This window comes from Aplosporella prunicola (genome assembly GCF_010093885.1).
Source record: "Aplosporella prunicola CBS 121167 unplaced genomic scaffold K452scaffold_4, whole genome shotgun sequence".
NCBI classification, from domain to species: domain Eukaryota; kingdom Fungi; phylum Ascomycota; class Dothideomycetes; order Botryosphaeriales; family Aplosporellaceae; genus Aplosporella; species Aplosporella prunicola.
This window is the reverse complement of record NW_022983532.1, coordinates 1,134,942-1,148,459: the sequence shown is the minus strand read 5'-3', so window position 1 is coordinate 1,148,459 and position 13,518 is coordinate 1,134,942. Positions and strand designations below refer to the sequence as shown.

Below are 13,518 nucleotides of genomic sequence, written 5' to 3'. Positions count from 1 at the left end.
CCATCACATGCGGCTATGCGGCTTTGCATCTTCTCGGAGCATCACCGTGCCTGTGCAGTCGTTGACCTGCGCTGCTCGAACCGAGGCTGTCTAATCCCTCGTGCTGATTGGCCCGCTGCTACTTTCGGGCGTAAAAGACAACGCGGAGCAGCATGACTCGCCCGTCTAGAAGCTCCCCGCGAGCAATAGGAGGAGGACCTGCCGTTTGAGAATTATACCAGGGCCGCGCCAGGAACCTAGGTAGGAAGTAAAGGCTGCCAGCCCCTATGCGGCTTGACTATTGCCCCGACTCTGGACGATAGAGCTGCTGTAAAAGCCGCCGTCCTCCCAGTAACTACGAATAGCAAACGCAATCTAATCTTGGATCTCCCTCTAGTTGGCAATTACCACACCTTACCCCAACCTCACGCCTTGCGCCATTGCCTCGACCCTCACCCGACCCTCCATCCCCTCCACCCACGTCCCCACCATTTTAGTCCCCGCTACCCACTCCACCTCCCTGATCGTCTTCGCCTCCTGCTTGCCGCTATTTTCTTCTTCCGAATCGCTGTCCCACTCCCCAATCTCCTCCGTCCCACGTTCAAATATCTCCTCCACCGGAATCCAGTCCCCCGTCTCCCACAAAAGACGCAGTTCCAGTGGTGGCAGTCCAAATCTCTTCCCCACAACGCCCAATGCGCTGTAGATCGTGAAGCTGCGAGGCAGCTCCACGCTAAACTCAGTCTCTACCTCTGCGCTGAGACGTGTCTTGACAGACTCCCCGGCGTAGAACGTGAACCGAATCAACCTTGCTGCCAGAGAGTTCGGATGAATCAACGCTGCACCCCCCTCTGCGCGCTTCACAACGGGGTCTCCGTACTCGGCGCATAGCTCTCCGTACCGGCGATGGCTTGCGATAATGTCTTTTTCTTTGCTCTCGGGGTTTGATGATAACTCGGCCGCAATCTGTGAGAGGTACCACGTTTCGGCATTCAGCCTTTCTTTTTCAACAATGGCGCTGTAATTCAGGCTCTTAAGGTTGCCAAGACGCGCGATTGTGAGCATGTATCCGTCATCTGCCGTGAGAGACCTGCCGTCGACAGTGCGAAGGTCTTTGTACAAGGGGTTTTCCGAAAAGCGTACGGCGGTCAAACCGGGGAAGGCGCTGGGGATGGCATCAATAAAGGCCCAGTCGGACACTGCATTATATGATAAGTCGACTTCGAATAGACTCGAAGAAAACACCGGAGACTCGTTGGAAGTCTCAGTATCATTGACCACTGAAATTTTATTGTTCTTGAGACGCAGAACTTTGAGGTTTGGCAACTTCGTCAAAGGGGCCAGATCGCTCAATGCCTGGAACCCGTTCTTTTCAAGGATGAGTTCGGTGATACTGCTCGGCAAGAAAGCGTCGGATAGTTTGCTGAAGGCATTGTTGGAAGCGTTTAGCGATGTCAGGCTTGGGAACCTAGAGGTAATTGCGACCACTTCTTCCCAGCTGAGGAGAGTATCCTCGAGGCCAAGAGTTGTAACTTTGGAAAAAGCTGAGGAGAGATTCGCGTCCAGTTGGATGCTTCTTAGTCTGGTGCCATCTACTCGAAGATTCTTGAGACTTTCAAGTTGAATGCAGATAGAGGCAACTTCTCGCCACTCTTCGAGCAGATTCCGGCTAAGGTCGAGCTCGTAGATTTTGGGGGAAGTATCCTTGACGTCCGTCAAGTGTTCAGATGCAAGTTCGCCATCTGGCAACTGGAGCGCAGGCAAAGGACGAGCCATCAACATACCGTCGAGGATGACGATTCGCAGCTCTTTCAGGTCGGCAAGGCGTTTTCGGATCTTGTCGAAGCCGACTTCTTCAGCAACCTTGCCGTTGAACATGATGGCCTTTCCGCGCGAATCAACGGGAACATGGTCGGGAGCCTTTCCAATGATTTGGACGGAAAGACCGGGAATGACGACGTCTTCGTCGAGTTGCTCAGAGGCATATTTCTTGTGCAGAGCCTCGACGAAGGAATTTGGGGGATCAGACGGCCGGGTGGGGCGGACAAAAGAGCCGGCCGTGGGATGCTGCTTTCTGGCACCTACGTGAGCGGGCTTGTCAGAAAAGCAACACGCAGACTCGCAACGACATACACTCGAAATATCTCACGCCGCCATGCGAACCGTCGTGCTTGCCGCGGGCGGGGTCGTCCCACTCGACGCCTAGCCAGTCGCCCTTGGTGCCCTGGACGGGGCCGACATAGCGGACGGTGCACAGGTCGGTTTGATAAGACAGGCGGCGCCCCGGATAGAAGGGTGCAGCAGGCATGGCGCGGGCGCGGGTGGTGCAGTCCAGAGTGTTGGTGTTGGCGGTCGAGCTCGGACTGCTCGGGCAGGGATTCGTCATGGGCCTTGAACAACAGCAACACCGCCCAAGGAAGCTAGTTAGCTAGTTAACTACACACCTCTCGCTCCACAACCCGACCTCTCCTCTCTCCCTCACTCTCCATCGCCGCCATGTCTCTGGACCCGCCCACCTACATCCTCTCGCTGCAGAACAACATCCGCGCTCGTCCCATCTCGTGGGAAGGTGCCGTGCGCGCCAAGACCATCACCGATGCCGACCTGAAGAAGATCAAGTCGATTGACAAGGTGCGGAAAGAGCAGCGCAAGCAGACCATCGAGGCCGACGAGGCCAGCTTCGTCGCCCTGCTGCTGGGTGCCGACGATGCCCAGAACATCTTCGACGCCGCCTCCAAGGGCAAGCGCCAGGACATCATCCAGTATATGCTTGTGCTCACCGGCGATCTGGTCGATGGTGCGCTCTCCCGCCCAATTGCCCCGGCCCCACGCTGACTTTTTATCGCCCAAGACATCCCCTCCTTCACCAAGGCCTTGACCAAGCACCCCCGCCCGTTCGCGCCCCTCCTGCCCCTCCTCAAGCAGTCGACCAACCCCGAGGATCCCATACCCCTCCTCACCTCCGCCGTCCTGTCGAGCCTGATCTCGGAAGCCCTCACCTCGCAGCCCAAGCAGTCCCCCCAGATCGACGAGGCCCTGCCCCAGCTGTACGCTTACCTGTCGACGCTGGCCAAGAGCTCCGACAACGGCCTGCAAGACATTGCGGTGCAAGAATACTCGGCACTGCTGCGGACGTCCAAGTCCAGGTCCCTCTTCTGGAAGCAGAGGAAGGAGACGGTGGACCCGCTGATGGAGATTTTGAAGACGGCCGCAGGCAATGGCAAGGACTCTGACTCGACTCTGTACAGTGGAAGCGGCAGCATTCGCAGCAACGCCGATGTTGGGCTCAGCGGAGGTGTGGGCTTGCAGCTGCTGTACCACGTCCTGCTCGTGATATGGCAGTTGAGCTTTGAGGGCAAGCTGGTGGGCGAAGGTCTCGACGAGTAAGCTCAGCGCACGCCACCAATCACGTTCACGAGCACAGGCACTAATCACGCACACAGCGAACACGACATCATCACTCTCTACTCTGCGCTGCTGCGGGCCTCTCCCAAGGAGAAGACGACGCGTCTACTGCTGTCGACGCTGCGCAACCTGCTGGACGCGAACCCCAGCACGCTGCTGCCGGCGGCGACGCTGGCCAAGCTGCCAGCGCTGCTGCAGTCGCTGCAGTCGCGGCACCTGACGGACGAGGACCTGCTCGAGGACCTCACCTCGCTCAAGGATCTCATGGAAGACTACACCAAGACGCAGACGACGTTCGACCAGTACGCGGCGGAGCTGCACGCGGGGCACCTGCGCTGGTCGCCACCTCACCGCAACCCGGCCTTCTGGCGGGAGAACGCGCGCCGCATCATCGAGGACGAGCAGGGCGCGCTGCCCAAGACGCTGGCGTCCATCCTGGCCAAGCCCTGGGACACGGACAAGCAGGTCCTCGCCATTGGCTGCAACGACGTCGCGTGCCTCGTCAAGGAGTGCCCGGAGAAGCGCGGCGCGCTGGAGCGCATGGGCCTCAAGGCCCGCGTTATGGAGCTTATGGCGGACAAGGACGAGACGGTCCGGTGGGAGAGTCTGCGCGCCGTGGGCGAGTGGCTGCGGTATAGCTTTGAGTAGGGCGCGTGGGGGAAGAAGAAGCGTGTGTGCGTGTTGAAAGGCGACGGTTCTTGTTCTTTTGGTACAGGCTGGAGCGGGTGGAGGGGGAGCGACGCGAAGGAGGTTGAGGAGGCTGCACGCACGCAAGCAAGGCGAGCAAGTGCGCACGCCGTCAGTCGGCCAGTCGGCCACTCCGGCCGTTGCTGCTGCTGCACTCGACGAGCGGAGCTGAGCTAAGCTACGCTAGGCTGGACACGCTACCTAGCTCGGCCGCATGATGGGCGGCGCGCAGTGCTGCTGTAGCACCGTGGCTCCTAGACATGTTTTGGGCCTTCATTGCGTGTTTATTACGGACAGAGAGAGGGGGTTGTATGCTGGATGTGCGTGTGCGTGTGCGGGTAGCTGACGACCTTAGTACCTTACCTTACTGTAGAAACGATGACGATATGTTTTCTTTTTCTTTGAAAATGCATGGTTTTTTGTTTATTTCTTTCTTTTTTCCTCTTTTTTCTTTTGGTTGGTTTGGTTTGGATCCATTGGTGAGGTGAGGTTTGGTGAAGTTTCTTCTTTTGGGGGGCTGGGTGCTGCGTTGCGCTGGGTAGGAGCTGTGCGGGCGAGTGGATCTGCCCTTCTACCTACTGTAGGTGCGTGTATACCGTGGTAGGTACATATACATGTGGCTCGGCTCTTGGAGACGTATGGGCTGTGTCCTTGTAGGTGTGTAGGTTGGTATGTACTTCTCTCTCCTCTGCTCCTCTCCTTCACCCACTTTCCCTCTCCTCTCCTTTTCCTCCATTTCCCTCCCTCGCTTCCCTTCCCTTGCTTTCCTGCAGGTTCCGCTTTGCATTGACTGCCTAACTCGTCTGCAGAGTCTTGGCCTTTCCTTTCCTTTCCTTTTCTTTTTCTTTTTCCTATCTTCTTTTCCCTATTTTCTTATGCTTATGCATCTTCTACTGAAATGGTCGACAGCCAGAAACCGCGCACTAGGTTTGTGCTCACCTGGTTGTGTGTGGGTGTGCTGTGTGTGCGCGTACTGATGTGCCATGTGTGTACTTACTGTACACTGTGCGCAGTACCCACGCAGTAGGCAGTGTACAAGCTCGCCTGCCCGCCCGCCAATGAGACATCGCATGCGGCTGAGAAGGGCTCGGACGCGTTCTACGCGAGTGTGCGCGTGCGCGGCTGCTTACGCAGAGTACCTAGTAGGTATGTAGGTATTTCGAATGCGCGATCGTCGTCGTGGTGGTTGCTGCGCGTGCACGCCAGCCAGTGCAGTTGGGCATAGGGTGTGGAGTGTGGGGTGCGGGGAGCCGCGTCGGCTGCTGTTGCTGTTGCTGTGGGAGGAGATATGTAGATGGATGCATGGGCAGACGAGCAGCGCGATTCGCCCTGCCCTGCCTTTACGGATTGGTTTGGATTTGGACTTGGACTTGGGATTGGATTCCGATTGCGCACACGCACGACACGCCGCGGCACGGCAGAAGCAAGCAACGGAGCGAGCTTGCGCGCCTCACTACTAGGTAGGTATGTATTCCGCAGTCAGTCCTCACGCGCGACCTAACATGGGCACGAGCACCAGCACCAGCGCACGCGATACACGCAGTACGAGTGCGTACGGCGTGCGTGCGCACCACGCACGCGTACGGAGTGAGTACCTTCGTCGTCCTGATCTGACCCGACCCTGGCAGGGCATGGCAGGGCAGGGCATGGCAGGGCAAGGCAAGGCATGCTGCACTGCCTAGCGTCGCGTTGCACGGCGACGCCAGATGACCGCGCACTGCAGGATCTCGGGGGCGGCTCCGCTCCGGATCGAGGACGTCACCTTTGCGTGGGTTTGGTTTGGCTCTGGGACTGCGGAGGTAGGTAGGACCTAGGGAGGTGTGTGTGGGGTTGGGGGTGGGGAGCACGTGCGTGGGCGTCATGGCTGTACATATGGACGTATGGATGGATGGGTGGGGGTGTGTATGTATGTATGTATGTATGTACGCACATGGGTGCCTTACCTAGAGTGAAGATATCAGGAACGCGTGATCGCAGGCGCGGTAGGTAGGTAGGTAGGGACTAGGTAGGTACCTAGGGAGATAGGCAGGTAAGCAACCCGGGCAGCTACTCACTTACTCGCTTGCTCATCCTACTCCCAGCCCAGCCCACTCAACACAAGGACCTACAGTAACGGAGTCCCCAATCCGCGCAAAAAGCATGCTCACACACGCGCCCGTCTATCCGTCAGCCACAACATAACCCTCGAGCAATCACCCCCCAGCAACCAGCCATGCCCACGATAAACGGCTTACAGAGCAGCGCCACTTGCAAGGATGCTCAACGACGGCACGAGAGCAAGGCATTGCTTGCTTGCTTGCGTGGGTCTAACTTTGCTTTTTCTCGTTTTTTTTTTTTTTTTTTGCTTTTTGGTTTATTTAGGCTTTTTTCTGCTGCTGCTTGCGTGCTCGGCCACGGGTGGTGATCACTTGCCAGGTCCTAAACGATACCTAGCGTTATCGGCAAGACAGGGCAGGGCCAAGCTCGTAAGCTCGTAAGGCGCGATACAGTAACCCTGGCATGCGACGAATGGTTGGCAGGTAACTATCGGCAGCTTTTCCCCAGCCTGAGGCTTCAGACCTGCCCACTTACACACGGGGTTGCAGGAGTTAGCAACGGGCCCATGGCCAGCTGACTGATCACTCTCCCTCTCTCTCTCTCTCTCGCCGAACGGCCCGCCATCATTCATTCATTCCCAAACCGAGCACGCGCGCCCCAAACACGAGCCTCGCCAGCCGAAACGGGAACGGGACGGGCGCCAGCGCGCCGGGCCCGCTCCATACTTCCATGCTACATGCTACAAGGATATGGATACGGATATATGACACCTACCTAATGGCCATCTTATCGCGCGCGCGCACCAAGGCTGATTACCCGCCCGGCTTCACTTAGGAAGCGAAGCTCCCGCGGCAACCCGTTGCCCGGCAAGGCGCGCGGCTACAGCGTGCAGAAAGTCTGATGCGTGAGTGAGTGTGGGTGGATGGCGTGCATGGATTGGATGGATGGATACCTAGCTAGGCATGGATGCGGCGAGCAGGGCCGTGACTGGACGGGCTGGAATGATGAGCAGGAATGCGTTCGCAGCTGGCTTAGTACATCCATCATACCCCAGCTTACTACACGACGAACGGAGTGCATGACAGACTAGGTAGACGACGCTGATGTCGGCGTCTAGAACACTCGCGATCATCTACCTAGGTATGGTAGGCATGGTATGTACAGTCGGCTACACAAATGGAAGGGCCATCCCGGTCCCTGCTCGCTCTGAGTCAACTACCCTGCTGCGAAGAAGCACCCATTCAGCGATCAATTCAACACCAGGATATTCAAGAAATTCGAATCTATGCAACAGATACTAGAGAATCTAGCAGCGACACTTTTAGTACCGAGTTGATCCTCCCTTCGCCTTAATTACCGCTCTATAGCGGTCCTACTAGTTTAAAATATATCTCTTCTAGTCTACAGGAGTTAACCTATCCTACTCGTCCTTCAGCACTGTCTCTATCTCCTAGATTAAATTTATTTATTATCTATGCTAGTAAATACAAGCCTTAATAATTCGTTATATGTTCTTAATTAGATTTAGGTTAGGTAACTATACTAGCTAGTCAAGTATCTATATAAAAAGAGCTAAGTAGAAAGCTATAGATATCTTAGATGTATAATATCTCGTACCGTCCTCCTATTAGATAGTATCTCTATAAAGATTAGTAATTTTTCTATAAAAAGAGAAGATAGGACTATTTAGAATATCTCTATAGTAGAGAGTCGAATTTATACATTTTCCCTTTATAAGAATTACTATATTACCTTTCTCTCTAAGTAAAATTACCGCCTAGATACTAATAGAGAACCTACTAGACTTAAAGGTTAGCTTAAGAAAGTAACTCTTATAGGCCTAGCCTTTTTAGTAGTAGATATAGTTATAAATTATATTTAGACTAATCTCGAAGGTTAACTCGTTAGAAAAGTAAATTAGATAAAGATCTTTCTCTTTTAGATTTATCTATTTTTATACGAAATAAAGCTATACCTCCTTATATTTTAGAATTAAATAGGGTTTCTTATATAGCCTAAAAGCGTAGACCTTATACTTAGTAATTATTTTTATACTATATTAATATAAATACGAGACCTAATATTACTAGGCATTACTAGGTATGTAATTAATTTAAATAGATTATTAGTAATAATTTAAATAAAACGTCGCTTAGCTCGCTCGTCTAGCTTCGTAGGTTACCTAGGATACTTTTACTTAGTAATAGTAGTCTAATTATTATTCCTATACTTACGAAGGATCGTGTTTAGCGACGACTTTAGGATACCGAATTCTACTCGAATTTTTTAGGTGGAGACTCCGTGCTTGAATAACAGCCACATGGCCTGAATTTCATGCTCAGGCCATTCTTGCCTGTCTGTTTTGTAAACCCGACCCATTTTTTGTGTCTGAAGGAGAAGGTGGTGGAGAAATCGCCGGTTGAAATAGCTGCAGTGGGTGCTGACCCCGGTCGCTCGCTTGCCCCGGCTCTTCAATTTGTGTAGCCGACTGTACAAGGCAGGGGCCCTCCCTAGACGACGGACTCAGCCGAGGAGGATCTCCATCCATCGCCTCCTCCACCACCGGCACCATCCATCCCTGCTTGTCTCCACCTTCTTCATCGCCGCTAATCCACGCCTTGTCATTGGGCCCTCGGCTACATATTGTACGCTCGCGTCTCCGTCCATGGAAACAAGATTTACTTGATTGCTTGAACGATCAATTGACTTGACTGACTGACTTGATTGACGACACGGGAGTTGAACAAACGAACGAACGAATGCCCACGCCAAAGCCAACCCCGATTCCAGAACACTTGCACCGCACGCACGCACGCATGCAGGGCCCTCCCAATCCAATCCATCCACCTCCTCTCTTTCTCCCGGCCACTTGCCCTGACGCCAAACCCCCAGCACACGCAGCCAACCACGCCCCGCAAACCCCACGTTTGCACGCACGCACGCGCACACTCCCGCATGCATGCATGCCTGCCTGCCTGCCTGCATAGCATACCATCCAATCTAGCTACGCAGCAGCACACGCGCACGCACGCACGCAGCTGCATGTGAACGCGAGTATGAGCAGAACGAATAGGTACGCAAGCAGGGCGACCACGTTCCCATCCACACCCACATCCGCCGCTCGCGCACGCACACACGCACGCAAGCAAGCAAGCAAGCACGCGCCGTCCCGCCCCGCTCCAGCCCGGCAGGGCACGGCGAGGCTGCGGCCGCGGCCGTGGTGGCTTAGCGTGTGTGTGTGTGTGTGTGTGTGTGTGTGAGCCGTGCCGTGTCTGGGTAGGTGGGTAGGTTGGTTGGTTGGTTGGTAGGTTGGTAGGTGAGAGAGAGGGAAATTGATGGGTGGATGGGTTAATGGGCGTGAGAGGTTGGTTGTTGGCTGTTGTTGTTGTGCCTGTGGCAGTAGCAGTAGCAGTGACGACGATACAAAACGATGAATGAATGAATGAATGAATGAATGAATGAATGAATAGACCAGGTAGGACACAGCGCCAACGACAACGACAGCGACGTTGCTGATACCTAGGTACTGTATCCTGTCACAGCGTCGTTATCCGCACCGAGGAGGCCAGATGGACGAAATGGAGTGCCTGCGTGGCTGTATCCAGGTACCTCCTACCTACCTAGGTACGACCGTTATCCCGTCCCGCCCCGTCCGGTTCGTAAATACGTACCTAATGCCTGCCCTCGTGTCCGCCACCACGCAAGCGACCAGCCGTCTGCCGTGCCTACCGTGCCTACCCACCTAGGCACCAACTCCACGCGGAGACGCCATCGTGGCTGGCTGGGGTTCCAAACATGGAAAGACGGATCTGAGCAGCGACTCCGGGTAGAGAGTGCAAGGAGGCGTCGGAAGGAGCAAGCAAGAAAAGAGTCCGGAACCAGAACCGTTACCAGAAACTTGTATAGGGAAGAAAGAAAGAAAGATATCGGTCAAGGATACGAGATGAGATGAAATGGAATAAAACCAAGAAAATTAAACCCCCAATCGAATGCATCACGACAGAGAAAGAGAGAGAAAGAGAGAGAAAGAGAGAGAAAGAGAGAATAGAACAGAGACCACCAAATCACCACCTAGCATCATTGCCCGTGAGAGAAGCCGTCTATTGCTTTGCTTGCTTGCTTTGCTTTGCTTGCTGCCAGTGTCTTCGTCCCCCTCAAATGGCCGATTTGCCGCATACCATCCCATACCATCCCACCACACAGCCGCCGCCCGTCTTCCGTTCAGTCCGACAAAACAGTCACCACAACCACCAGCAGTGCGCCACCGTATAACCCCGCCGCCAAACCAGAGCGCCCGAGCCTGAACGAGAAACCAGATAAGATTAAGATAGACCGACAAACAAACCTACGCGAGCAGAAACATGGGGAAGAAGTGCTGGGGAAAGGGTAGAGCTGCTTGGGAAGGGCACGAAGGGGGATTAAGATGAGAGTGAGGGTGAGCAGCAACATGGGGGATGGTGCTTATTATTAGGTGAAGAGGGGATGATGGGGGAACGGAAGGGGGTTTCATATGAGGTCCTGACAAAAGACAATGATGCAGTGCAGTGCAACGCAGTGCAGTACAGTACAAATGCGGATGGGGCCTGGGTGCATAATGGTCAACCTAGTCAAATCAGAACAAGCCCGCCCTTGTCTCCTTTGCGTGTTTTCGCCCTGTCTTTCGCAATGCGCGTTCGATGATGCCGGATGCGTGCGAGCGAATGTGTGGAAAGTGCGGAAGTGAGTAAAAAGTGGTGGAAACGTCGACGGCACCAGCGTGTTTCCTCAAAGACCACGCCGCCCGGGAATATTAAGGTCGAATTGTAAAAAAGGGAAGGAAAAAGTAGTGTACCGAGAAGTAGAGGAAAAAGAAAAAGGAAAGAGGAAGAGGTGGAAGAAAGAGAAGAATGTGTTGTTCTTTCTGTCCTGCGAAAGGGGGAATGGAAGGTGTGGAAACGCAGCAATGCGAACCTCCAAGCTCTCTCTGTGCTCAGTGTAGTATACAGGGTATGGGAAGGTAGGACAAGGGCAGAGGGGCGAAAGCCATAGGAAGAAGAGAATGCCAACATGCCCAGAAATTCGCCTCCCCGTGCTCCTCCGCAATAAAGAAAAAAAAAAAAAAAACGCCATGTGTTATCCCCATCAGGCCCAACCGTGAGTTACCGAATCCGTCACAACGTACTGCGTGCAAAAACATCAGGAAGCGAACTGCCGGGATATAATGCGAAGTCGCATAAAATCCAAGAAAAGTGACCGAAAGCGCGAGAGAATGTATTCGGCAAATGCGGATGCGCGCGTCTAAGAGCCTCGCTGTTTTTAGAAGCCTTGCCAGTTTTGCTGCGGCGTCTGCGCAGGGGCCCCAGGGGCCCAGCCCTGCATGCCAGGCTGCTGCGCCGCCGTGCTCTGGTGCATAAAGTGTTGGGGGCTTGGACTATGCTGGTATGGGTTGCCTGTCAGGTTCCTGTAGGCAGCAGGATTCATGCCACCCATAGTCGAGAAACCCATGGGTGTACCGTGCATGGACCCGCTGCTCTGGGAATGATGCAGCTGAGGCGGCGCGTGCAACGGCGATTGTTGCGGAGCTGGCGACTGTTGATGGCCGAATTGCTGCATGCTGTGGTGCGTTTGCGACAGCGGTGACGGTTGCGGCTGCGACGGAGGCCACATTTGGCTCTGTGGATAACCGTACGGAGTCGCCTGGCTCGGACCACCCATGCCCAAGCTTGGTGAACGGCCGTGCATTTGGGGCGGTTGTGGCATTGGACGCATGGGCGTCTGCACAAGAGGGTTCGTCGCGTGCGAAGATTGCGAATACGACTGAGGCGTCATCATCGAGGCCGGTCCGGGTTGCGATGGAAGGCTGTGTGACGGGCCGCCCATGAGGGGCGGGTTGGATTTCGGTCTTGGAGACTGGATGCCTGGCTGGACATTCGGAACGTCGCCTTCTACCGTAGCCTGGCGCGGCTGTGCCACAACTGGCTCGTGCGGGCGCTTCCAATAATCGTCTATGTAATTGCTTCGGATCGTCCGTTGCTGCCCCAGGTTCTTGTTGAATTCGGCGGCGTGCGCAGCCTGATTTAAAATTTCGGCGGCTGTGCTTGGTTGCATGCGCTCCGAGTATGGCGGCCCGGAAATCTCGTGCCTGGGGCGCTGCACGTTGCCGTAATCCCTCGCGCGCAGCTCATCCACCGGAGCCAGGTTTATCATGGGCAAAGGCGCCAAAGTCGCAGGATTGACGCCGGGAGGCACGTCCATGGCTCCGGGCCCGTTGCTGTAGATGATCTCGCCGTGGGGCAGCGAGGTCAAGGCATGCGCGCTGCTTGCCTCAGCCGCGGCGGCCTCCCTCTGCTTCGCGGCTCCCGGTCTCTTCTCTCCAGCGGCGTCCTCTTCGGTGAAACCCTGCTTGATTGCCTTGCTTTCCCAATAGTCGTCGCGAACGCGCCTTCCGTTGACAATCAGCCGGCTTCCAAACTGGCGGAACATGGACCTCGCGGTGACAATGGCGATTTGTCGCGAGCGATAAGAATACGGCAGTATCTCTTGGTGAATCAGGTCATCTTTCTCGGCCTGAGTTGCGATGATTTTGTAGAGCGATCTGTTCTTGTTGAAGAGCAGGTAGGAATCGCGGTAGCCCAAGACGCGCGCGCACTCTGTTGCAAGCATAAAAAGCTTGTCTCCTCTGTTTGGCACGAAGAACGTTCGACAGCGGTATTCCCTTCCGTCCAGCGGGTGTCCGGACGGTGTGACTTTCTTTTCGCCGGCTTCGTCGAATTCACGTGGTATGTACTCGTCTCCCTCGGTGTTCAGCTGATCCGTCGTGTGGTCGCGCACAGTCGGCAATGCTTTCAACACGGTGCCCTTGGTCGGTGTGGTCTTTGGGGGCGACGACTGAGTTGGCGACGCCTGCGGCAGGGATTGCGCCTTTAGTTGCGGTGTCTGCACTGGTCCGGGCGCGGGTTGGGTCGACTGAGGGCTCTCCGAGACTCTGGACTTGGGCGGGCGACCGCGCTTTCGCGGCTTGTCATCTGGACGGGCGAGAGACAAGTGTTAGCATAACGGAGAGCACATGGCGGCTCGAGCGCGACCAGCTTGACAGAGATTGGACGCACCGTCGTCGGGTCTCTCGGGCGAGAAGACGTCTTCGGTGGGCGAGCGACTCCGCTTGATGCCGCGCGGGCTCTGCTGGGAAGCGGCGCTGGAGGCGGAAGCTGACAGGACTGGCGTGGGACGCGACGCGTCAGCGGACGGGCATCCAAACAATGAGTGTGGGTGTGGGTGCGGGTGCGGATGTTGGACGCGCTCGCACCAGGCCGGAGCAGTGCAGGGCGCATTACCTGACGAGTTCAGAGCTTGGGGATTGATGGTGCCTTGGCCATCCATGGCGCCGTTCAACGACGTCGACGTGGTCGAGAACATGGGAATTGGAGGGTA

General features: G+C 55.3%; 6 protein-coding genes across 6 annotated transcripts; 2 read left to right on the top strand and 4 right to left on the bottom strand.

Moving 5' to 3' along the window:
* Positions 1 to 189: 189 nt before the first annotated feature.
* Positions 190 to 2,303, bottom strand: K452DRAFT_356145 (uncharacterized protein). Its single transcript, XM_033546021.1, has 2 exons — positions 2,113 to 2,303; positions 190 to 2,060 (listed from the first exon to the last, which is right to left on the bottom strand). The coding sequence occupies exons 1-2, from the start codon at positions 2,285 to 2,287 to the stop codon at positions 394 to 396; spliced, it is 1,842 nt and encodes a 613-aa protein (XP_033401472.1). The 5' UTR covers positions 2,288 to 2,303; the 3' UTR covers positions 190 to 393.
* A 172-nt stretch (positions 2,304 to 2,475) lies between these two features.
* K452DRAFT_295333 (uncharacterized protein) lies at positions 2,476 to 4,032 on the top strand (the record flags this gene model as incomplete). The annotated part of the gene is made up of 3 exons (XM_033541797.1): positions 2,476 to 2,776; positions 2,831 to 3,362; positions 3,423 to 4,032. The coding sequence occupies 3 exons, from the start codon at positions 2,476 to 2,478 to the stop codon at positions 4,030 to 4,032; spliced, it is 1,443 nt and encodes a 480-aa protein (XP_033401471.1).
* Positions 4,033 to 5,229: 1,197 nt separating this feature from the next.
* On the bottom strand, positions 5,230 to 6,204 carry K452DRAFT_125043 (uncharacterized protein). The gene has a single exon (XM_033535219.1). It carries the CDS (start codon positions 5,931 to 5,933, stop codon positions 5,412 to 5,414), a length of 522 nt encoding a protein of 173 aa, XP_033401470.1. The 5' UTR covers positions 5,934 to 6,204; the 3' UTR covers positions 5,230 to 5,411.
* Positions 6,205 to 9,955: 3,751 nt separating this feature from the next.
* On the top strand, positions 9,956 to 10,547 carry K452DRAFT_124980 (uncharacterized protein). Its single transcript, XM_033535218.1, has one exon. It carries the CDS (start codon positions 10,057 to 10,059, stop codon positions 10,378 to 10,380), a length of 324 nt encoding a protein of 107 aa, XP_033401469.1. The 5' UTR covers positions 9,956 to 10,056; the 3' UTR covers positions 10,381 to 10,547.
* Positions 10,548 to 11,279, bottom strand: K452DRAFT_124979 (uncharacterized protein). The gene has a single exon (XM_033535217.1). The coding sequence runs from the start codon at positions 11,154 to 11,156 to the stop codon at positions 10,716 to 10,718; it is 441 nt and encodes a 146-aa protein (XP_033401468.1). The 5' UTR covers positions 11,157 to 11,279; the 3' UTR covers positions 10,548 to 10,715.
* Positions 11,280 to 11,403: 124 nt separating this feature from the next.
* K452DRAFT_324634 (uncharacterized protein) lies at positions 11,404 to 13,467 on the bottom strand (the record flags this gene model as incomplete). The annotated part of the gene is made up of 3 exons (XM_033544717.1): positions 11,404 to 13,112; positions 13,197 to 13,304; positions 13,422 to 13,467. The coding sequence occupies 3 exons, from the start codon at positions 13,465 to 13,467 to the stop codon at positions 11,404 to 11,406; spliced, it is 1,863 nt and encodes a 620-aa protein (XP_033401467.1).
* Positions 13,468 to 13,518: the final 51 nt, after the last annotated feature.